General features: G+C 40.3%; 1 protein-coding gene across 7 annotated transcripts in view; it reads left to right on the top strand.

The window, feature by feature from the left end:
* The window catches only part of megf11 (multiple EGF-like-domains 11), a 77188-nt gene that overhangs the window by 19065 nt on the left and 33710 nt on the right, over positions 1 to 24413 (top strand). For 4 of the 7 annotated variants that reach the window (XM_040025833.1, XM_040025829.1, XM_040025828.1 and 1 more), the window contains exons 3-7: positions 636 to 744; positions 1989 to 2090; positions 2470 to 2570; positions 6738 to 6830; positions 6991 to 7011. In XM_040025833.1, coding sequence (XP_039881767.1) covers positions 644 to 744; positions 1989 to 2090; positions 2470 to 2570; positions 6738 to 6830; positions 6991 to 7011 — 418 coding nt within the window. In that variant the 5' untranslated portion in view covers positions 636 to 643. The remainder of the gene's footprint in view (positions 1 to 635; positions 745 to 1988; positions 2091 to 2469; positions 2571 to 6737; positions 6831 to 6990; positions 7012 to 24413) is intronic. The other 3 variants (XM_040025834.1, XM_040025831.1, XM_040025830.1) reach the window with 1 other exon arrangement.

The raw sequence follows: 24413 nt of genomic DNA, 5'->3' as shown, positions 1-24413 counted from the left end.
AGTTATCCCCCATGGTTTACTTTGGGGAACTTGGTGTCGCCACTCATGCATCTCTAATGTCTACCATTATAAAACAAGAGTCACAAAAAGTGAGGACACTTACAAATAGAAAGGTCTGAACAGCTGTGATCGAGCTCAACATTAAACCTGGTGTCATTGTCCAAAAACCTACAGACCAACTGCGCAGCCTATTGCTAACCTTGTGATTCCCAACCTCTAAATACTGTTATTTTTTGATGCTTATATTGTACCCTTCATTATTCCACCTGAGATAACTGCTAGACAATCACAATACTGGAGTATTCAGAGTATTGATGAATCAATTGGAGAGTTTACGCTTGTGTTTGTCATCAAAAGCATTTGAACCTGGAAATTGCAATTACATCAGCCTTACCGAACAAACTGGCACAATATAATACAAACAAGTTTATTAATCCCACTAGGGGCAATTAGCTTCAAGCAGCTTGTTATACACGAAACACATTAACATACAAACAAGCAAATGAAGCTTAATGTGGTAAACCTCTCAGGAATAAAATAAGCCAGTTTTTAAAAGGTCAAACTATTCCTTTAAATGTAATGAAATTATCATCTACCACCCAACTGTCTACATTTCCTCCCTGTTTCCTTCTCAGAGTGAAGGATGGGGTCATCAGTTCCTCTGCTGGCCTTGCTCCTTGCGCTCACCACCAGTGCGTTGAGTCTCAACCCAGATGACCCCAATGTCTGCAGCCACTGGGAGAGGTAAGCACATTCCCTTGTATTTAATCGTCTGAAAACGCTGATTCGTATGAGTGACGTTGTCACTTCTGAAACTTTTTCAGTATATCTTCTCTTAACCAAAGTTCTGATCTATTGTCAAAGTCCATACAGCAGTATTGATCTCACAGCGGCTCAAGTTGCCAAGCTCGGAGAGATGGGAGGTGCTGCTGCTTCAAATGAAATACACAGGCAGATTGATCAGTGTACTCTCATCCCAATCAATCGCGAATGCCACAGAGCCTGAATAATTATTAGCTTTGCTGGGCAGTGTCACTTATGAGAAATAAGCAGGAATAATTTCTGTCTGTGGCGCAAAGGGGAGGAAAGAAAGCTGTGAAGATATATTATCTGGTTTATTGCCTGACCAAGGTGAGGATACTTTGTGGTTCCACCTTGTTGGCATCGAAATGGATTCCCTAAGTGGGCAGTATGGTTATGGCTTTTAGGTCCTCCAATATCCGCAGACCATATATCATAAATATCAACTATTTTTTAGCGTTTTCATACCCTTTATTTTAAAGTCAAAGCTTCACTATGCAGGAAAACGACATGTTGTGTTGAAAATGGCATCAGTGACTTTCTGATTCTTAATAATTAGCATTTTATTGCTATAGCTGGTAAAACCTGACCCAGTTTAATAGGGTTAGGGTTAGGGTAGGGTTAGGTCTAAGTGATTTAAAAAATGATTTTTTTGTGATTATTCACAAAAAAGAAAAACAAACAAAGTTTGGCTGCTCAAATATTTAAAATGTTTGACTTCCCTGTAATATTTTTTAAATAATGCCACCTTTCACCATTTTTTTCTAAAATTGTTATTTAAGTCAAACCATGTAAAAAATTCAAAGGGTAAATGTCTCCTAGGTAGAGCTTATTACAACACTCAGACATTTAATAGATGACAAGAAGCCCAGACTAATGGCTGCTTTTCTTTGTGCCTGCGGTGGGACTGAAAGCCAAAATTATTGGAGACTGTAGGACCGGCATTTCAAGATTTTAACAGGCGCTTGTTTACATTTAAGATCTTAAACAGAAACCATGCTGAAAATTCTAGGAGTCAAATAGATGTAAAAAGTAAAGAGCACAGCATCCGAATCTAAAATTTTGAAGAGAATACATTTTAAATCTCTACCACAATTTAAAGGGGTAGAAATAATAAGCCAGAGTACAAGCAAGTATGGTACAGTCCTTTTTTCTGCAACTGGTGTCCTTAAACATTTGTCTTTCAGCTATGCGGTGACTGTCCAGGAATCCTACGCTCACCCATTCGACCAGATCTATTACACTAGATGCACAGACATCCTCAACTGGTTTAAATGCACAAAGCACAGGTGAGTTTGTAGGTCTCAGAATTTGTTTCCTTATTATAGTTTACTTGTTTTTTGTTTTTTGTTTTAAGTAGCACGACCTTTACTGTACCCCCAGAGGATGCCAGTGACTGTAATTGTGTTGTTTTGAAGACGTTATGTTTTAATTGCTTCATCAAGGTTGATAGCTCCATCAACTAAATGAGTAAACAGAGACCTCCTACAAGCGGATTTTTATTTGGGGTAAAATTCCACTTAAGAATGATTTTTCTGTGCGTACTTTGATAAAATGACAAATAATAACAAAACATTAAGTTACTGTTTCGAGTTTGTTTGTTTCCTGCCCTTCAGAAAGGATCACTCTTTACCTCACGTAGCTGTCCCTGTGTGTCTGCTTTTTCAGGATCAGCTATAAGACAGCTTACCGGCGGGGAGTGAGGACCATGTATAGGCGCCGCTCGCAGTGTTGCCCTGGTTACTTTGAAAGCGGAGACTTGTGTGTTCGTGAGTGCACCTTTTTTTAATTCCTAAGTCTTTGCTCACGACATTTCAGGTTGTATCTGCAGGAGATTTTAAGAAAATAAAATATTAGGATTGATTTTTAGTCTGAGTGGCTTGCAAGTAAAGACGCAACTTCCGTACAGGCCGCTGCTGCCCAAGTCTCCTGTCTGATCCCTCAATAGCAGTCCACTCCTGCCTTCTTTGCTAGCGTGCCACCATGTATAATATGCATTAAGTCAATTTAAAATGACTGAGCATGATTTAATAAGGTCACTCACTGTTTTACAACATGGTCTGCTCCCTGCGTTGCTCTTTCTGTTAGAGTAGCTTAATTGAAGTTGTATAACAATGAGAAAAATTAACGAGCTGAGAGCATACTGGTTACAGACCAAGGATGTATAGCACCCACCATAAAACCACAACAGACTTCAATAACTTAAAAGAGCAAGGGCCTTGAAAATTAGGTTGTAACAGTGCGCTTAAAACAGTCATTCACTGTCAATTCCGTAGCTTCAATGTCTAATTTCACTCGCACGCATTCAACTGAACACTTTTGCAAGCTGTTCACAGTATTTGTTACACTGACCTCACTGAATATTTCATTTGCCTTAAAAAAGAATTTAATTAAAATTGGTCTTCAATAATAGTTTTCATCATCTTTTGCAACATAAGCTAGCTTCTGATATAGTAACCCCACCGTGTGCTCTTTGACCACAGCTGAGCTTGTCCTTGTCTAAGCTTTCCTAGCCTCGGGGTAACAGCTCCCCAGGAAGTCAGCCAACAAAGAGTGAGAGCCCGTGTGATTATATGGGGGTCTGGAGAAGTGAGGAGCAGACTGATCAATAATGTATTCATTAACCATTTAACTGACAACAGAGACATTTGTTCATTAATAGTCTTTTCAGGGTGTTAACAAGGTGAATCTGCTAACTGCGATGCCGCCTCTTGAATTTGGCTCGTCTTTATCAATAAGCGTGCTTTATTTTTTTGTATAATACAGTATCAGGCCATTGCGGCCTGTGTCAGGTGAATAGAGGAGATTGAGTTGATAGGGGCCAAGAGGGCAGTTTTTGCTTTTTGCTGGCTTTGCAGACTGCTCTCTTTTAATCCTAGCACTCTCACTACTAGGATTAAGAGATTTGTACTCCCCAAGCTGTTTTGCATGCAGTGACAAAAGGGGGCATTATAGAGGAAATCGAACCAAAATTAACTCAAGTCATCTATTTCGAGACATTTTATTGTTTACTGAATGTAAAATATCCCTCCCTTGTGTATTGTTAGTTTAGTGTAGCTTTTCCCCATGAAGTCTGTTTCATTAAGAGTCAGAAAAGCTTCAAGAGGGTTTGCCTTTTAATCCTGCCTCCTTTCTTTTTTTGTCATATGGCACCACATCAGCACTCACATTAGCTCCAGTGAGAGGCAGTTAATGAATTTGGGGATGTGGAGCAAGCATTACAGAAACACACAAAATGCTAATGCTTCCGACGCTCTTAAAAGATGCCTTTTCTTTGTTTGTTGTTGTGTTTCGCTTTGTCTGTAAGAAGTGATTTTTATTTTTTTTAACATTTTGTCAAGGCGCTCCGTGATACGCTGAACTTTGATCTGCTTTTTCTAATTAGTGCTTGAAGTTTCCAATGAGAGGTGTTGATTATTTCTGTGACCTTTGATCTGTCGTAAGTCATTAGCTTAATATGTAACTAGTCTATGTAGAGGATGTGAGGAACTCATTTCCCACCTAATAAGCATGATTATTACAGTTGTGCAAAGGAAGCAAGATGAGCTCACTAATGACAACAGCTCGTAATATCTTCTGAGGCTGACAGGCTCTGCGGGGCTCTGAGTCTCTCTTTTCGCAAAACATTTAGGCCAGATGACTCCTGCGTGACTCTTGCCTGTCCATTTTAAAAAAGACCTTCGCTGCAGAATTAGTCGGGTTTTGATAAGTTTCACAGTTGAGCTTTCACCATCAGTAAGATGATGAGATTTGGCTCCAGAAAGGGATCGTACGCCTTTGATTTCTTTTTCATTTTTGGCTTTGTTGCATTTTTTTAATGCTTCAAAGACACAGTTTTAAAATAAATCGTCTCTGTGCTAGACAGAGGCCCGGAAAAGAAGTTATGCAGGAAGTTGTTTGATAGGTTCTGCTGGCATCTGTCTTAGAATGATTCAACCATCAGCTGCATCACCTTGTTTCAAGCGTTTTCCACTACAAAGCACTACGACTACAAGAATCATAAACACTGGCAAAACAATGGCACTGGTAGACCCTTTTTTTTCTTTTGGTTACTGCAGGAAAGCTTTCCACAACAGGAAGGGACAGTAAAGATTTATAATATCCAACGTTTTAAAAGATTGTGGTTTTCCTGGGTAAAAATATTAAATTTATTAACACTGCATGACAATCACCAATTAGCTCCATTGTTCCCCGTCCTGATAACACCTCTGCATAATGAGTTAGATTAGCCTTTTATCTAGATGAAAGACTCAATTTTCCAACAGATTCCTTAGACATGAGTTAGGCAGAGTGATTCATGAATTTCAATTAAAATGAAAGACCTACCTCCTACTTTATTATGCCATCCCTTCAGTACACCGGTTCAGATCTCAGGAGAAGGGTGCGCTTTATCCTTTCTCCCATATTCAAAACTTCATTTCCATATTTCTTTTTTTTCTAAAGGATGTGACACATTTGCATTTCCCTGTTCTCGCTGATCAGAATTTGCTGATTGAAACTAAACGAAATCAACTCATCGTGGTGACATTGAATTCGTCTCCTCTTCTCTTTGAATACTCTGCATACTGTGGGCTCATTGATTACAGGTAGTCGATCTCACTACCTTCGTCAGCACAAATGTTGAAGCTCTTCCCCCTTTTCTTTTTGCTGGCTTACTGTAATTAGACAGTTCTCTGCCAGAGTGATGTTCAGAAAATCTGCCCTGAATTATCTTTCAATCTCTGGTTTACCATTTTTGCCGTGGGAGCATTTCTGCGATTAGCGCCAGCTTGTTGCTGTCTGGCGTTCCTATTTCTCCTTTCCTGCTGCATCTTTTGAGTTGGTGGTGGAGCTTAATCGAAGCCTGACTGAGTGATAATCTATAGCGGCACTGTTCAGGCCTGCAGCCAGCTCCTCCTGACCTCTGTGCCTGCAGGATGGGTGCCATAGTGTTGAACACAGGACTTATATTGTTAAGAAAAAAAACTGCTAGATGCTATCCCCTGTCCCTTTTTCACTTTTGACCACATCACAAAAAAATAAGGAACAAAGGAAGCAGAACTTGGAGTGTTGGATGAGCTCTGATCAGTTAAGGGGATGGACTGTCTGCTCTGCCGCCCTTGGATTGCGTATTATCCCTCCACAGGCCATGTTAGAGGACTGCTGATTCCCATCAGGCGGAGTTTCTCTCTCGTCGTGTTTCCTTCCTCAGATAAGAGCCTGTCTGTCTTAACCCTGTTGGCCAGATGACCTTGGCTGCCATATAGTTATTAATGCTAAGTACCTATTTTTGTCATCCTTTTCCTTCTTACTTTGAAACACTGTGGAAAAAATAAATCCACATGGGTCACTTTATTTTCCAGCTCAAAGAAAAAAACAAATCCAACTTTTGTGAACACACTTGCAAGAATACTAATGCCAGCCCAATCAATTGGGCGCTGTGTTGTTCAATATGAATGATCAAGAAAACTGCATACTTAGTAAACACTGCAGTGCCTGGACCTGCTACATTAAAACATCACTATATGACAAAGCACTGGCTGATCAAATTAGGGAGGATTTACAGCTTGTTCCGTCATGCCTCGACCTGCCGATAGCGAGTCATTGTGAAAAGTAAAACTACATGATAAACCAAGTGTTGACCAAGGACTTTGGCTGCTAACGAATCGTTTAGCCTATTGTCAAGTAGCTGAGATGGATGTTAAATATGAGCGCCAGAGCTAAGATTCAGTCCTTTGATGGTATTCAGGAGATATTGAGTGTTCAGTTTTATGGGCCATTTTCTTTCAGCTGTTATCTTGGTGCTTTTCATTATGCTGTTTATTAGTGCTTTAATGACGGTTTACACTCTGCGTGTGTGTGTGTGTGTGTGTGTGTGTGTGTGTGTGTGTGTGTGTGTGTGTGTTCCAATGCAATTATAAACTGTGCTGATGAGGAAATGTCTTTGTCTATTTTAGCTCTGTGCACAGAGGAGTGTGTCCACGGTCGCTGCGTGTCTCCCGATACATGCCAGTGTGAGCCCGGATGGGGAGGACTGGACTGCTCCAGTGGTGAGGGCACTTTTCTTTTAATTTTCCAGTTAACCATTTAGACCCATTTATTTCTAAATGGCTTCACAGCCAGTTAGTCCATAAGACTTTGCTCTCAGTGTGTTTTGCCACAATGCCCATCTACCTCAAAGCTGCTCAGCTTTGTATCCTCTCTTCTTAGCAAGCACAGCCAATGGAACAGGTAAGTTACAATGAATTCATTTTCATTTGCTGGAAGTGGAAGTGATTTGCCTGATGAATATAGCGGATGGATGGATGGTTGCATTCCACCCCCCCCCCCCCCCCCCCCCGTCTACAAAACTCTCTGTTATGGTCTTAATCATGATTAGACTGATGTCTGTGGCTTGTTCAGTGCGATGATGAATCAGTGCCAAGCTGAAACAAGCCATTGTATTGGTCTTCTATTTACTGGGGTTTCCTCAGCACCCAGAGCTGGATGGGAGGGTGGAGTTAGACATATTCATCCTGCAATCAACTAAATGCTGGAGTGTCACTGAGGCCAGGCAGGAGGGAAGAGTCTATTTTCTCCTTTGTGAAATGTATGCCAGCAGAGAAATGTAGATACAGAAGGCCTTTTATACTTGGGTCAGGGCAAATATAGCAATAGCCATGGCAACATATCACCATTTCCTGAATCAACATTTCTGACCTCTAATTCTTAACTTCAACTCTCCACTCCCAGTTGCATTTAACCGTTGCATATTTAGGAATGAGTTATGGCAGATAAAATCAAATCAGTAGTGCTATTGTATAGATCTATGAGTTTTCATTAGCAGGAGAGCCATTCGCTGATTAGCAACTGTGTGTAAATCAGCTGCCTGCGCAGCAGCAGTGGCCTATCGGAGGTGGATTCATGGGCATAAATGACAAGCCTGAGCTGTTTGCTGCTGCTGCTGCTCACTCCTACAGACTGGTGAGGGTCCAACAGGGAGGATGTGTGAGGTTCAGGGCCCTCGGGGACTCTTGTCCCACTCTTAGTTGGTTAGGAGTGCAGTCGTGTGTGCGTTTGAGCCTGCAGGCGCTTGGCTAATCCACCTTGTTAAAACAGACTTGATGATTGAGACAGAGGCATTATTCATAACTTTAGATTTCCATACCAGGCATGATTCCAGGTTTTTTCATTTACGAGCTTTCATCTGTCGAAATAAGGAATGTGTGCCAATTTTTAAATTAAATCTGCCCTCTTTTTCCTTCGTGTAAATGGTGCAGCATGGTTTTTTTTTTTGTCTTTCACTGTAAATTCTGCATTCGCTCAGCACAGACAGATGAGGCGGTTAGGTAAAAGTCTTTATGCAAATGGGTGCAGGCTTCATATTATGGCACAAGTGGGCTGAAATACACACATTAACACCAAATCAGCTCCAACACAATCAATGTCATGCTTTATTTGCTGTTTATTTTACCACTATTATGTTTGACTTGAGGTGTTTGTGTTCACATAAAAGCCAATTCCATAGCTGGTGAGAAGGCAAAATGAGCTCATCATATGACAAAGGATTTGTGAATGTGATTAAAATAAAAAAAAGAAAAAGTGTGCCGTCCAGGCTTGGAGATGAAGAGCTGCCGTGGGATGCTGTGCGGTCTAAAGCTGAAGTGACAGCCTTTCAGCCAATGATCTGGAGCTGGATCAAAGGCTTGGACTTTGTTTCTGGAGCAGCACCCACCAGGAAACAGTTTTGTATATGGGTCAGGTGGTGGAAATAAAGAGTTGCACTGTTTGTTGCCAGAAAAGGGAAGGCGATAAGGTGGGAGAAAGTCAGTAAATTGTGCTGGGAGTGGTGGCGAAGGCTGAAGAGAGATCTAGCCTGGTTTCTTTTGTTTGTTTTTTTTGGTTTGTTTTTTTGTTTTCGCCTGCTGTTGTCCACCTGCTGTAGCCAGAAAACATTTCATCCTTTTTCTCGGCCTGAAGCTATATTCCCACTGAGACCAGACCTGCCCTGTGACCTGCCTCGAGTCCCGGGGTGTCTCAGACTCATCTCAAGGACACACTGGTAGATGTGGACCACACATAAAACAGAAAAAGCAAATGAGTGATGCTTGCTTTCTGTCATGTGTGGATTTTGAGTATTTTGAGGGGAGGCTTTGTTTTCCCAGAGTGATGAATGATTAATTGCCGCTGTTGGTTAGTGTGATTGCTCTAATGCCTGCACATTGTGTTTGTGGAACGTGGTCTTGAAAATGTTCTCCTAATCACTTGTCATGAATCAGTTGTTTATTTTTTAATTTAACAGTTTAGGGCATTGAAAGAGTGCCCTGTACCTGTTAATGTTTGCTTTTGTCTGTCCCCCCCCCCAATGTTGTGCTTGTTTTGTCTGTTCTTTTGCTTTCTCTTCTTTTCATATTGAAATGCATCTATTTGTCCTCTCTGTGCCACTATGTATACTTTGTTTTGTCAGTAGGGTTTGTCTTGGAGAAATAACAATGTTCACAATAGGAATTCCACCATGTAAATAAAAAAATGGACAAAAAATATTAGGTTCAATAAAGCAGGGACAGCAGCAGATTTATTTATTTATTTATTTTTGCAATGGCAATTCAGATAGATGGAGCTCTGCTCATGGGACCGAACAGTATGTCTTTAGTCATTTAAGTTTTCTGATGTATGCTACTGCTGTTATTGGTTGTAGTTTGCAGCAAATATACTAGATGTTAGCGTAAAAAAAGAAGCACACAGTATGAGATAAAACGGGAAATCAAATCTTTGTAGAGTATTATCAGTTTATTGAATAAAATCTATATAAAGTTTTTTAGAGACTCTTATGAGTTTCTTGGGTTTAGCAGTAGACTCTTCGTGAAGTTGCAGAGAAATGACCTGGTCCTTTTTTTTTCTCCCCTCCTTTATTTCCGTGTATTTTTCAGCTCTTGTGATTTAATCCCTCTTGATGAGTCTGTCACACCGGGTCACTGTTTGCTACAGTAATAACAGCTTTCAAATAAAAAGAATGATCAAGATAGATGTCGTAAGGTATATTTAGCCGTGACTGCCATCGCTTGTAAAATATTAGGTGCAATGAAGCACTATCATTGATTTCATGTGATTCAGGCAGATAATGATATGTTCCTGGTGCTCGGGGAGAAGAAATGTGCATATGAAGCTTTTAATGTTTCTTTCCTCAGCCTTCTTGGAGATTTCTTTCCCCTATCGTGGTGGAAAATGTACGCCCACTTGTGCAGAAATTCTAAGAATCAATGCCACCGATATAAGTATCTGGAAAGTCCAAGAAGTAGTTCAGGTTTGTTAACCGCAAAGCTTCCCTTGCATTCTAAAAAGAAATCTATCACACTTAACAGCCAAATCTAATGTGTTTGGTCAGCCGTGGCCCATGAGGTAACATATTCCTCCCTCATGTATTCAGATGGCAAAGCAGCTATTGCTGTGTGTGCTATACACGTGGTTAATTGATAAATGTGGCTGATGAATGGCTTTTTTATGCTATGCTGCACCAGATCAGATGTTACAAATGCTAATTGACCACTAAAACTGTCCATTTTTATGGATTTAAATCAATGATTTGTTTTTATTGGATTTAGGAATTTGGGATTGCAATCACAGTAATGTGGCTCAAACAGAATTAAATGATTTGTGCTTTTAGCTTTGTTAGCTTGTTTTGCCCCAACAACTGTAGATGTAAAATGAAAGAGTAGCCCGACCAAGACCAACAGACCAGAAGCTGTTAAACTTCATTTTGACTTGAAAAACACTCTCACGAGGACTCCCTCTGGCACACGTCGACAGTATTTACACATTATTCTCAGAAGAGCATCTAAGCCAGATGGTTTCTCTCCAATCCCACAGCAGCAGGACATTGATATGCATTGCTGTCAAAGACCAAGGGACTGAATTACATTGAACATCGGCATAGTACACAGAGATTCACTCTCACTTGACACATCACTCCAAATGTCACCTTACTTTGCTCCCGAAACTTCTCCCTTCATTAATCTTAGAGACACAGTGTTGAACGTTTGTTTGTGAGCGTGTGTGTTTCAACAAGTCACTTTTCTTTGAGATGACGCCTGCACGTCAACAACAGCAAGCAAAAAAGTGAATCGTGTTTTTAAAAAAACGTCCACATCGATTGAATTCCTCATTATACAAGCATGTAAAGAGGCATTTTTGGAGAACTATAAATATTCTAACTCTATCATTCTGAAGTGGGTTCCTTGCTGCTTATTTCAGTCGATGCCAACTGCCTCATTCATTTTGATAGATCAAAGCGCCCAGGCAACAGTTTTTCTCAAGGGGACAGAAGACGGACCGATCTATAGAGCCTCGTGCCGCTGTGCAAGTGTTTGCTTGCATCAGTGCAGTTGAGGCCTACTGTGCTCGCAGAGGTTTGTTTTTGTGAATGACTCCGGGTTCCCTGTGGATGGTGGAGCCATTTTGTGTACTGCCAAGTATGCAAAAGCTGTGCTTAAGGTCCCGACATGGTAGCGTGCTGGTAGTCTCTATCCATATATGTTCCACACACAGCTTTGTAGGCCTGCATATACATGTTGTAGCTTCACACTGCCACTTGGGGGCATTGTGAAAATATGTGGAACAGGTAATGTGGGCGACTTCCTATTTAATTTGTGCTGTTAACAATAAAGGTCCACATGATCTTAACTTTGATATATATATCTTGTCATTCTGTTTTCTACTTGGGTGCAGTTAGGAAAAATTTGTAGTGCCTTGCATTCAAAAGCAAAACTCTAACAACTTAATATATAACTATAGTCTTGGACAGTTGAAATAGTGAGCACAAATTGTTAAACTTTTTATTTCACTAATAGTCCATTACTTGCTATTTAGAACTTAAGAAGGACTTTGCATGCTAACTTTAGTAATTCGAGTTGGTTGTGTGCAATTTTAAAACCCAGTGGTGACTGTTAAACAGAAAAGATTAAACCATGTGGATGCCACTGCTCGGGCTCTGAAAGAGATGTTTCAGGACGTGCTTCAGACAGCACGCCTCTCAGATCTTTCCCTGCATGCCTCACACTGACTCGTGTGACTTATGTGTAGTGTAAATCACTGTGCAGAGACTTCAACTGACTGATATTGAGTCCATCAAATGAAATGTGGCGCACACACCACAGCTGACAGCATTCTTGGCTACAAGCTGACAAGCACACACACACACACACACACGTGCACACATCCAAAATGAATTAAATATTCATTACTGAAAAATGTTCTCACTGAGTACAATAATCATAATCTTTTACACACACACACACACACACACACACGCGCGCGCACACACACACACACTTACATGTCTCTTATACTTTCTGTACATACAAGCCTCATTGGCCAAGCATGCAGATTGACTTTGCCAGCCTCTGAAGATTTTTTTGTACCATCCCATTAAGCAGGATTTATTATTCCCCAAGAGCTCACTGCTCCATTACTTTTGGGAGAATGCCTGACGTGTGTGTGTGTGTGTGTGTGTGTGTAGGTGTGTGTGTGTGTGTGTGGTGGGGGTTAGGTATGTATCTTTGTATGTATGCGTGTGATAGATAGATAGAATCTATTTATCTTATCTGTCTAGATCTGATGAGTGTGGAGGCCAATTGAGAACAGTGAACTCAACATTGTTCAGATGATCTGAAATTTGTGACATTGCACATCAGCAGGCTGGAAGCAGCCATCTAAAGATGGGTACACTGTGGTCATAAAGGAATGGATATGGTCAGAAAAAATACAGCAACAATACTCAGGCTGGCTGTGATGTTTAAATAATACTCAGTTGGTACTAAGAGACCCAAAGCGTGCCAGGAACATATTCCCCACACCATTATAACCAGCCTGAAGTTTTAAAACAAGGCAGGATGGATCCATAATGTCATGTTGTTTACACCAAATTCTCTCCCTAACATCTGAATGAGACATTGATAAAGGACATTTATAGGCAACTTAATTTTTTTTCCTAGCTGACAGGAGTGACACCCAGTTGCTGTAACCCATCTGCTTCAAGGTTTGATGTGTTGTGCATCCATATGTCTGCTGCATACTGTGATTATATATATATATATATATATATATATATATATATATATATATATATATGAGAGGAGAGAGAGAGATGCATGTATGAATTCTTAGTATTTCACATATAAAAAGCTGGTGGATGTCATACTCATGCGTGCATGGTGATGGTTAGGATGGTATAACATGAAGTTCTGAGGGTCATTATCACCCTCATGCTTGTCATTAGTCAGTAAGAGAGAAAGAGAGAGAGAGAGTTAAGGGCTCCTGGAACACACCACCCAGCTCTGAGAGCCTGTATAGATGGCTTGATTTAATAAGGACATTAAAAAGCCTTATCTCCTGTCCTTAAGAGAAGGTCAGTGTGTCTAAAATAGCTGAAATGCTATGATAACAGTTTAGAGAGATAAGATATCTCCTGAATACTAATGCAGAACAAAGCAGCTTTAGGATCATGTTACAGCCTATAAGTCACACTTAGTTTTGTGGCCTAACGCGTTGTTTGTTTCAGTCATTTGAGTATTGGACACATTTGCACATGGTGTCAAAATGCTCCGTGGATCTGTGTTGTTAGGTCTCTACAGAATTGACAAAACTCCTCCCATCCATGAGTGTCATTATTTTTCTATTCTGACCAGTGGCTTCAAAAACCTGAGAAGGCCAGACTCCTCATGGTCTTAAAAAATGTTTGTAGTCATTTGCCCCCCAGTAAGTATGTAGTAGTATCATCAGCCATGATGATTTGACTTCTAAAAGTCATGATGTCGTATTATTGTTTGAATATGTCTGTCAGCTGTTGTGAATGTAGCTCAAGTATGATTATTGTTAGTATGATTGCTTATGTTTTTGCGTTAGTAATCTGAGAATTCTCAGTATTTACCCAATAAAGCAGCTAGAATCATGGAATGAATATTTATTTTTTTGCCATGATTTATTTGTGTTCATCTTTCCCATCTGTGTAGTAGAAATGTGCTTTCTGCTTTAATATCCCATGCTTCATTTTGTGACGCCTCAGACTGAGCTCTTGTGTCAGTCCCAGTACCCAGATAGTTATTCTTAGTACATATGCTAAATTTCACAAGATTTAATGGGGTTTATAAACATATATACTTCAGTGTTATTAAGTTGAAAGCACAAATAAAGGGTAAATTATCATATCCACACACATCCACATATATCTTCTACCTTGTACCGCATATACAGATATTACATTTTATTAGCAAAGTATTAGTAATAGATGCCCCAATCACCTCTCAGGACCTTGGACTCATGATCATTATGATAAGAATAATAGCTTGAGGATCGCCACAGTCCTTTGGGTGCTGCGTTGCTGTGTCCTTGCCTTGCTTTGGGAGAGGGAACATATTAGCAGTCTTTCTCAGATGCTTTGGTGCACCTGCAATCTCCTGATGTTTAACCCTGGACTTCATTGGAGTGTTGCAGTGATTACAGGCCGTCCTGAGGGACATCGATTGTCCTGCTCCTCCTAGGCCAGCCCCACACAATGCTGACGAATGAACTCGTGGCCCTGCCAAGTCCAATTAACTGTCAGTGCCGCATCGACGAGCTCCTCCGTTTGTTGAGAGTGAAGAAAAACAAACTTTTAATCAAATTTGCCTCCGGGCCCTAGGGTATTTGGGGTTGTATTTTGCATTCCGCTGTGTTCTGCCTCGCCTGCAGCCGTGCTACCCTCTCAGAAGGTTATATTGCATGTTGTTTGTGTGAGATAGCAAATTTCCCTGGACCCTTCTTTGGTACAAGCCCTATCTTTCTACTGTCTGTGATTGATGAATTAGCCAGTGGTAGCATCTTAAAATTATCCACCTGCAAACAAGGCTGACAAAAGAATAAAACTATTGTTTATATTTGGTGTGAGTTTACTGCAGCTTGTCGCAAGAATTGGTTTTTTTTGTGTGTGTGTGTGTGAGAGAGAGTTCCTGAGTGCATGGCAGTGTCAGGAAAGTCTATAAGCACCTTGGACTAGTTGATCAATAAAAGCTGAGGTTACGATCTTGCAGAATTGTTTGTGCATTAACATCTCCACAAATACCCTCTGCTAATTCTACATCTCCACAAATACCCTCTGCTAATTCTACCAAGGTCGAGATAAACAACTCTACTCTTCTCTGATTAGAGTAATGCAGACATTAAAAGCCAAGAAATTCAATTAAATTGGTGGCTGTTGCCACAAAGAAAAAAGGAAACAGACAAAACGCAAAGATATGCTATCACATAGCTAGGGCATACTAACTGGAACAAAGAGATGTAGCTTGGGATTTAACCATTGACAAAAGGGCATCTGGATGATAAGGATCAAAGGAAATTTTAGAGGAAATGTAATCGTTACCCCACACAAGGATGTATTCATGACGATCCAATCTGTGTTCTGCAGACGCTCATCTAAAATTAGTCGTCAGTGCCACTAAAATTGTCTTTTTGCCCTGATTGGGTGAGCACACATCACCAACCAGTACAATGTTTAGAAAAAAAAAGCACGCCTACCTATAGGAGTCCATCATGTCCTGTACTGCGCACTTCATTAAGACCTTTCAATTGAGTTTAGATGGATAAAAGACAGAAAATGCTGACTTACTGGTTCAGGCACCCGCATCCTCAAAGTGATGAGTCCCTCCTGAGAAATTAGATTAGCAAAGAAACTTGACACCATGTGATTCTCTCAGCTTTCACACTTTAAACATTCCCTTGTATTATAATTCTGGGACTCACTTCCATTTCAGGCACAGGCATACTGTAGTATGAATGACAAATTCGCCCTCTGCCACAGAACAAAAAGAGGGTTAAGGTCCATGGATCAATATCACTGTTCCTTCTGCTGACTCTTAAAGCTTTTGGGCGGATTTTTTCCCTTCTCTTGTGTCATTTGTTTATTCCTTAAAACTTTTAATCAAAACCTGACCGATGAGCAAATCTGTCTAGTTTTAGATATTTTTAAACTATGTTTCTTCTCTTATAATAAATGTCATGCGGGTGGTTTTATGCCCCATGCTGACCCTGCTCTTCCCAGATGGCTTAATTCATTTCTTTGCTGCTTCTTTAATGTACTACAGTATTTCTCTCCTGCTCTCTCTCTCTGCCACTCGCACACAGTACTCCCTAAGTTGCTGTTGTATACTTTTCTCTTCACTTTGACTTTGAGAATCGGGGAGAATAATTCATGGGCCAGCAAGTTTCAGAGACTGGGATAACAACGCTGCTTTCAGAGCCAGCAGTTCATTTGAGTTGAAATTCTGGATTTTCCTTTTTTTCCCCTGACAAATCTCCAAAGGGTCCATATTATCCTGGAGAGAAATAGGGGAGGGAAATAGAAAGGAAAAACTCTTAATCTACAGTTTTTCTGTGTTAATCAAAGGCTCAAGATGTTTTCCTGTTTCTGTCCTTTCATATTTCAGGTATCCATCTACCCTGTGCAGCTACTCTTTGTACCTCATTGAGCATAATGCACTGCTCTGGTTTTTCAACCTCCTGTTTTCCGCATATTCAAATATTTCCCAAGATGCAGTGCTAACATAGTTTTAAATGCATGACTGTGCCACATTTTGCCCATTTTAGATGAATAGCAATGAAAAAAAAAAAAACACTTTTCTGGGCTTCTCTCTTGGCTATTTATTTCATTTAATTAAAAAAAATTGACAAAGTTGTACATAAAAGTCTTTGCCTCATAACTTTCCTCATATAATATATGTCAGTGTGTTGGATTAACTGGTGGTCAGGCAGGTAGAAACTCCCTCCAAGATTGATGGCTACATGATGAGCATTTGCATAATGTGAGATCATTAAAAAGCAATTATCCTTGTGTTTCAATGTGCGAACGTGTTTCTGTATTGTTGGGATTCATTTGGTAGGTGGATAGGCGCACTGATTGACCGCCTTTTAGATGAATCATATTAAGTGTTTACAGTGGGGTGGGGCGGTGGGGGGATATTCATATGCCGTGACACCTGAGACACATAAAATCACGGCTTTGAGAGAACAACTAGCAAGTTTTGTTTGCTCACACTGTGTGGAGAGGAGTGGTTAAAAATGCAGAGACAACAGAAAATTTGCATTTACGCACCTCTCTGTGATAGTCGATGAGTTCCGGTGCTGTTATTGCCGCGTGTCTCAAGCTTTAGGGAATTCAATAATCAGATTGACAGATGGACATTCACACTTTGACTTTTTTTTTATTTTTTTTTTATGCCTGGTGTTTTCTTGACAGTATTAGCTTGGATACATGTAAACCTAGATGCTAATGCTGTCAAGGCTTAACACCTGTTTTCTCCGCTCAGGATGAAACTCGTTGCATTTTTATTTTATTTCCAGTTTAGCTTTAATCTGCTCAAACTGCATGGTTCCAGTTTCTTAAGTTTTCTGCACAATATTCATTTCTGGGTTCCTTTCCACACAGCACCACAAAGTCATATACGTGTCTAAATAAAAAGTATTAGCAGGACTTCCAAGTATTTAATGTTTCTTGTTTTTACTTCACAACAATGTGAACGAGACAATAAAACTGCAGAAAAATTATTTTGTCAGTAGGCTGGCTGTCTTCAAATCTTTCCAATTTAACACAAAGCTTTTTTCCCCCTCTACATTTTAATTTAAGGTTCAGTGGAGTTAGTTGAAAAAAACAGAGTCTGTTCCTTCCTTTACTTAAGTGACACCGGATACTATTTGGCTAGAGACTCATAAGACGGTCCGTAGTGAATGTGAATGAATGGGGCTGGACTATAAAATAAATATACTCCCATGTCTAGACCAAACTGTTACATTTTGATTTCAGCTTTTACTAATGTAGTTTTAATTTTATATCAGGATTAAAATTAAACTTTACTAATATTTTTTGTTTTGCATACATGGAATATAATATTCTGCTAGTGCTGATTGGTCAGCTGAGATTTCCCCAATCACTTTGTCAGGACACTCTCCAATAATGAGACCTGTTTTCAAAACACTTCAGCAAATCAAGTACGCTCCTGTGTATACACTTAAAAAAAAAGCAAACTTAAATGTGCATATTAAAAGCTGCCTATGCCATCTGCAGGTGCTTTATTATTGGTTGCCCTGAGGTGTCTGCTGCTAGGAAACGCTCAGCTGCAGCTCAGTTGATCTATAAAAAGTGACTCATATTACCCATAAATATTATCTTAACCCCTTTTATTAAAAACATGCAAGATGAACTAAATACCCAGTATTAGGAGATTCAGCTCCATAAGGTCTATCCTGTAAGCACCGTCTATGAGTCGGGATCTACTGAGCATTTTTTAACCCGTGTGTAGTGAGACGGAAGTCTGAGGTTTCCCTTATGCTGTCAACTTGCCGTCAATCAAATCAGATCTAAAGATGTGCTCACTGTCCAGATGAGGAAGATTAAACTCAATTTCTATTGCAGTTTTTGGTTATTTATGTTTAAGATTGCAGGTTTTGTTAAGTCTTAAAGCGAATTTTTCAGTGGCTTTAAGTAACCAATGTTACTAATGTTACTCTCTTATTCTTTGGTGTTTTTAAGAGATAAAAACACAACCGCTGCTGTCATTTTTCAAAAAATAGCAAAAGTAAGATATTTTTTCTTTCATCTTTTATGTATTTTTTATCCACCAAGTATGCTTAAGTAGTACATTAGTTTATGAATGAACCACTTAGTTGAGAATTAAACTATGATACCATCTCAGATTGATACTGGACATAGTCATTGATTGCTGCTGATAAATAACTGGCAACAATCTTGATATTAGAATAACTACATAATTGTTGCCTAAAGTAACCCTGTCATGATTGTAGTGAGTTATAAGGAAGAAGTCATGCAAAACAAGCCGTTTGATGGCTACGCTCTTGAGAAGCTGTGATGGATATGTGTGGTTCATGTTTTTTCTGGCCTGAGCAGTGGCAGATTAGTAATGCACAGAAATGAGCAGATTAATCAATAATGAAAACAATCATTAGTATAACCTTGAAAGGTAAAACCAAAATGTGTTTTTTTTCTTAAGCTTTATTTTTTCTTAAATTGCTTATTTTGTTATTACTAATGTCTGTGTGCTAGTTTACAAAAGTAATACCGGCAATTTCATTGTATCTACTTAAGGGTAACTTTAAAGAAAATCTTTAAAATCTAAAATGATAATGAAATAAAAGTACGTATTTACTTAAAAAATATTGTTATATACCAGTCCCACTGGCATATAATGATACATAAAAATGCAGATACACTGTGCAATTAAAGCTTTTCTGGTGTGTGATATTGAATATACAGTGTAGTGGGGCTCCAAGGGGATTGCCATTAGAGCAGCAGCCTGCAGGATGCTGTGTTGTTTATATATTATGATATGCTGTGCTTGTGCTAATTTTTTGTTTGACAATGCAAAAAACAGAACCTGCTTTTATAACCTGCTATTTTCAGTAGAGCAGTCTGGTGTAGACATAGATAATTCATGTCATGTAGATTTTAAAACAACCTTGCAAAAAAAAAAGAATCTCTTTCAAGCGTGCACCTCTGATTGCTAAATCCACCTGTGATTGGCCGTGCCTCCTCTGAGCTTCTATATGTACAGTAATAACAAAGCAGACTCTATACACTGATATCTACAGAAAGTGATAATCTGTTAATCCACATAAAACCCACAGAACTCATACCGTAAACACAGGACTTCAACTAATTAGTGCCATGTACATAAATTCAACAGCTGCAGCTTTTCCTCTTTAGGACTCCATTTATTAAGACTACTTATGCAAATAAAGCCAGTCACAAATCTCTAATTGTGATACCAGGCACACAACAACCCCTTACACTGAAGCCATGTGTTTTAAAATGAGTGCAGAGCTGCAGTGAAAGTGCACAATATGGTTGAAAAGATAACAAAACATAATATGATTTTACCAATATAGCCAATTACACCAGAGGCAACAACAAGAAGGAGTGCCATGTAGTCAAACGTTGTCTTATCTTGAGATTTTTTCTTTAAAATGATTTCATGCTGACTGCTGAAGTAGCCGGAGGTAATATGTTTTGTTGCTTGAGCCTGCCATAGCAGAGAACTGAATGGAAGGTTGTGATATTTCACATTTGGTCAGATATTGAATTGTTAACACTACTATTTGGTGCCCACGTATTAAATGTCTTCAGGGTCTCCTCCACACATGAGTCTCGACAGACGTGGATGTAAACTGCAGCATGACTGGTCGATAGAGCCACACAGCAACAACGTGGTAATCCAAGTTTTTCCACCAAGCAGGTTTTTTGACTTTTGAAGGTCAGCAGTTTGGAAGATCCTTTTAAGGTGTTCTCTTTAGTGGATTACTAATGTTTCTTTTGTGCAAACAAAGTTACCAATTTGCAGTGGGGGTGAGTTAGTAACTCCGATATTCTATTACAAGCAAAGACTGAGCTATATTTTTATTGAACTTAAATTACACAAATTTTAGGGTAAATGCAGAATCCTGCCACTGTATGAACCTACTGGATCCTAATTATAGGCGCATTAAGTAAATGCTTTCATCTTCCTGTAGTTTTATGTGTACAGGCTTAATCTGGAAAATAACTGTAAATCTGGTTTAGAAAGTAGTAACTTCACGTGGGAAATATATAGGTAAAATGGTAGGGGTGGCTGTATTGGCATTATATGAATATACATCAGTCTCCACTCTCTTGATTGCGCACCCCTTCACATCGACTGCCGTTGCCCTATGGCAGATTCTACTTCATCCTAATTAGAATTAATAATTGAAAATAGGAAATCAATATGTGCAAATTAAGTCTGGTAACAGTTGGTATTGTCAGGTTGACATTGTTTTTTGGAGGGACCATGCCATTCCAGGTGACTGATTTACTGCTGTGTGTTATGTCTTTGAAGTGCTACAGTCGTGGCTTTATTTATACCCGGGTCACTGTGTATTGTTGTGCACTGTAGATAAATGCCCGCCTTTGCTCTGATTGCTTTTTTTTGTTGTTGTTGTCCTGTGGCAAGAGTGCAAAGGGTTTGTTTTCTGCAGGACAGGGTGAAGGGTAAATTATTAATTGGAAGGAGCAGTGGGCTGTGTAACAATTTGCTGATCCAGAGGCTTTCATGAGCCATGTCAGGTTGTGTTGAACAAGTGACTGGTTTACTGCAATGAGGCAGAGCATCTCTCGCAGGGCGCTTGCATTACTGCTCAACATGGGCAGCTTTATTAGAAACTGAGGGGCACTCTTTTTAGTAACGTTACTTTTAAGTGCTCGTTTGGAATAACACGTGAGATGACCTGGCCTTGTCGGTTTCAGTCAGCCACTGGTCCTGTTAACCTAGTTACAGCTGTGCTGCAGGGGAGCTGGCTGCAGTACTTCTATTGATCCATGTTAGCATCCTATAGAGTAGAACTCAGACAAATGATCAGATCCTCCTCAAGATAAAGAACAAGGCCAGACTTTTTAATCAGTAATGCATAGTCCTAAAAGAATTAAGCTATTCACTCATTAGTTTTGTGGCTCCAAGTAGGCAACAGTCAGGTCTTGTTAGTTCTTCTCCAGCTGCAAGGTGGTATCAGGAGGAAGTGTATGGTGCATTATAGTGAAATGTTTGAGCAGCAAACTCTGCTCATAGACCTTGTGTTGTTAGCTTGATTGTGTGCTGCTTTTCCCCTAAGGGAAATGCGAGCACACAGGGTCTCAGCTAAGATGAATTAGGGCAGGACAAAAGACACGCCCAACAGCAGAAGCCGCAGCATGCTGTTATTCCAGTTCAGCAAAACGGCGCCCATAACTATTGGCAGTTTCCTCTGTATATTTAGAAGTTCATTTGTCAAGCTCTCATGGATGTATCTAAACTTTTTACTTGTCGTGCCTGGGTTTTCTGGGGACTAATAAATAACAGCATAATGGGTGTCAGCAGAGCACGGAGGTGCCAGTAGGACCTGTCTTGTAGCGTATTGGCTGCTTTTACAGCCCCAGGTTTAACAAAGCTCAGAGACATTTATCACTCAGTGCAAATTTACCACTTTACACAACAATCATCACTTTCCCTGTAGACCCTGTCCCAGCCCTGTCTGCTTCTCACTCAGTTAGTCTGCATCAATGAATCAGGGAGCTGTGATGAATAGTTGAGTGTGGCTTTTTTTTGAATAACTCCTTTTGCAAATAGCTCATATTGATTGAAGAGCCGAGTATTACATATTCTCGTGTCAGCTAAATTGTAGGAACAATTGTTTCATTGTTCTTTTTTTTTTTTTAAAAAAATATATAATTTTAACATTTAAAATGTCTAAAGAAAGTCTGTCTCTTTATGCCATTTGTAAGTGGTGGCTTGTCTGCATTAATTCTGTCCATGAGTATAATTTGAAAATTCAGATCTGTCAAGGAAAGAAGGGGAAAAAAAGAACAAAGCTAGTGGAACAAAGTGCGATCCAGACAATATGAAACTCAGAGGTGCATTCTGCTCATGAGGCAATGCAGGCGACTCATCAAGACAATGAGTCACACTGCTTTGCTTTGCTACAAGCTCTGCTCAAAAGTAAGCGTGGAGTAAAAGGCTCTCAGGCGCCAGAGCGTTTTCCCTTCTAATGTCTTTAGTTAAGTTATTCCTCAAGTGTCAACAGTGTGTGTTAATAATAGTTATGTGACAGTGAGTGACTCAGGCAGTGGGGAGTGAAGTCAGGCTGCCTGCCAAATATTCCAGTAGCAATAATGTGGCTTTTACAGTTTGAGTGGGCAAAGGAGAAAGCAACCGTCTGCACCATCCACCACCACTAGCCAGCATTTATACTATAATTGTAATTGAAGTTTGCTTTTCCCCTCCGTCGAGCTGAATAAATGATGTCTAAAACTTGGGCGCCATTTGAATGGTGAAAGATATTCTGTGTTTAAAGAATTTGACTGAGGCCTTCATTTCGAATTTAGCTTGGAGAAGCTTATGGCAGCTTTCAGCGGCGCAGACTTCTCCTCGTCGAGAACAGTGACAAACATTTTGTTGTAAGTTGCCAAGTTCAGGAGAGCTCCTGAATGAAGTCGGCTGCTGAAAGCTGTTTGGTTTTAATCCTGTTTCAGCCAGCCTCTGATTATGCAGGCTCTTGAGCATACTTCAAAGCTCAGCACCACCATGATGGCTCTCTCAGCCTATTCTTTGGACATCACCTTCAGAAGTTTACTACCTGCTGGTAGCCCTTCATGATCTGTTTTGTTCCAGCAGAGGGGATTTTACTCAGCATCCTGGGATTGGACCTTTCCCTGTGTGTGAGGTTATCCACATTCTAACTGTTATACATTATGAGCTCTGAGAGCTCAGGCTGGATGGTGTATGTGTCCTCTGGTTAGACACAGTGACCCAGGCCAGACCAGCTAATGGTTTGGACTGCATCTTCTCTGGTTTCAGTCTGTGGGATTTGTTGCCTACAGACCAAAACCCACAGGAGTCCTCACCACCACACACAATTTAGCTGTTCTCTCTGGAAGCTGAAGCCTTCATGCTACATGCTACTTTCTTCTGCTATTTCTCTCTGTTTTTGCCCGCAGCTCATCATGAACTCTGACTCCTTAATCACAGTTAAATGCTGGCAGAGCTGGGGAGTGAAAGACTACTGGGTAAAGTTTCCGAACCTCCATGTAGGAGAGAGACAGCAAGATAATGGGCTTTGCTCTCAATGTGCCTCTAACTGGAAGCTAAAGGAGGTTTAAAACTTCAAATAGTAACATTTGTTGAGCTCCTAAGCACCAGAAAAGTCTGCAAATTAAGCACGGGATAGATTTTGGTTTATTCTGTTTCTCTCTGCCTCTCTGGTATTTATGCATTGATTTTTTTTTTAATTGATATTATATTTTTAGTTGTGCATGTAAGAATGTAAAATGCCATCTCTACTAATGTGGCCAAGGTTTGAGCTGAAGCCAGAGGTGATGATGCCTCTAAGTTGTAGAGACACTGCCCATTTTTCTGCTGTGTCGAGGGAGCACTGTTGAGCAGAGGAAGCTCTGATGAGTGCTTATAGACTGCTAAACCAAGTTGCAGTTAAACTGCTCATCCATTACCACCACCGCCCGCACACCCCTCAAGTTTAATGTGCCAGGGTCGTTTGCGTGGCAGCAGCTCAACCTTCAGGGAGCTCATTCATGGCAGACTGGAGGCCAGGAGCAGATTAGATCAAATCAGTGAGAGCCCTGTAATGTAGTCGCTAGTCTGTCCAAACGCAAAAGCAATACTGCACTAGCCCAGTGTTTCGGGACCCCCTTCAGGGCAGACCTGTCCGTATCAGTGAAGGGCTGATCATCTTCCTGCTGTGTACCTGGAAAAGCAGGCTTCAGTGCCGACCATGAAACAGAGTTCATTAAGCTCCAATTTCGGTTGATCACAGCTCTGGCAAAGTGAGCATAGAAGGGGGGGCGTGGGGGAGGGGGGGCTCGGCATCTTTACATTTTCAGCTCAGGCTGTGTTGGTGTGCGAATCAATAGGGGAATATTCACCATCCTGGCTGCTGTGCTGTCCTGGATCTCAAGCTGGGCTTTTCTGTGAGGCAATACAGCTGCTGATGGAGAGATATAGTGCCATATCAGTCACTTAAATCATTACTAGGACCTCAAATGAACAATTACCTGGCTGGGACTGAAGGCAGCTTACTATCCCACCTCAGTGCTGATCGTTCTTCATTCAAAT

The sequence above is a fragment of the Simochromis diagramma genome, unplaced genomic scaffold (assembly GCF_900408965.1).
Source record: "Simochromis diagramma unplaced genomic scaffold, fSimDia1.1 OVJJ01000293.1, whole genome shotgun sequence".
NCBI lineage: Eukaryota > Metazoa > Chordata > Actinopteri > Cichliformes > Cichlidae > Simochromis > Simochromis diagramma.
The sequence above is the reverse complement of the archived record's forward strand: the minus strand, read 5'-3'. Positions and strand labels throughout refer to the sequence as shown.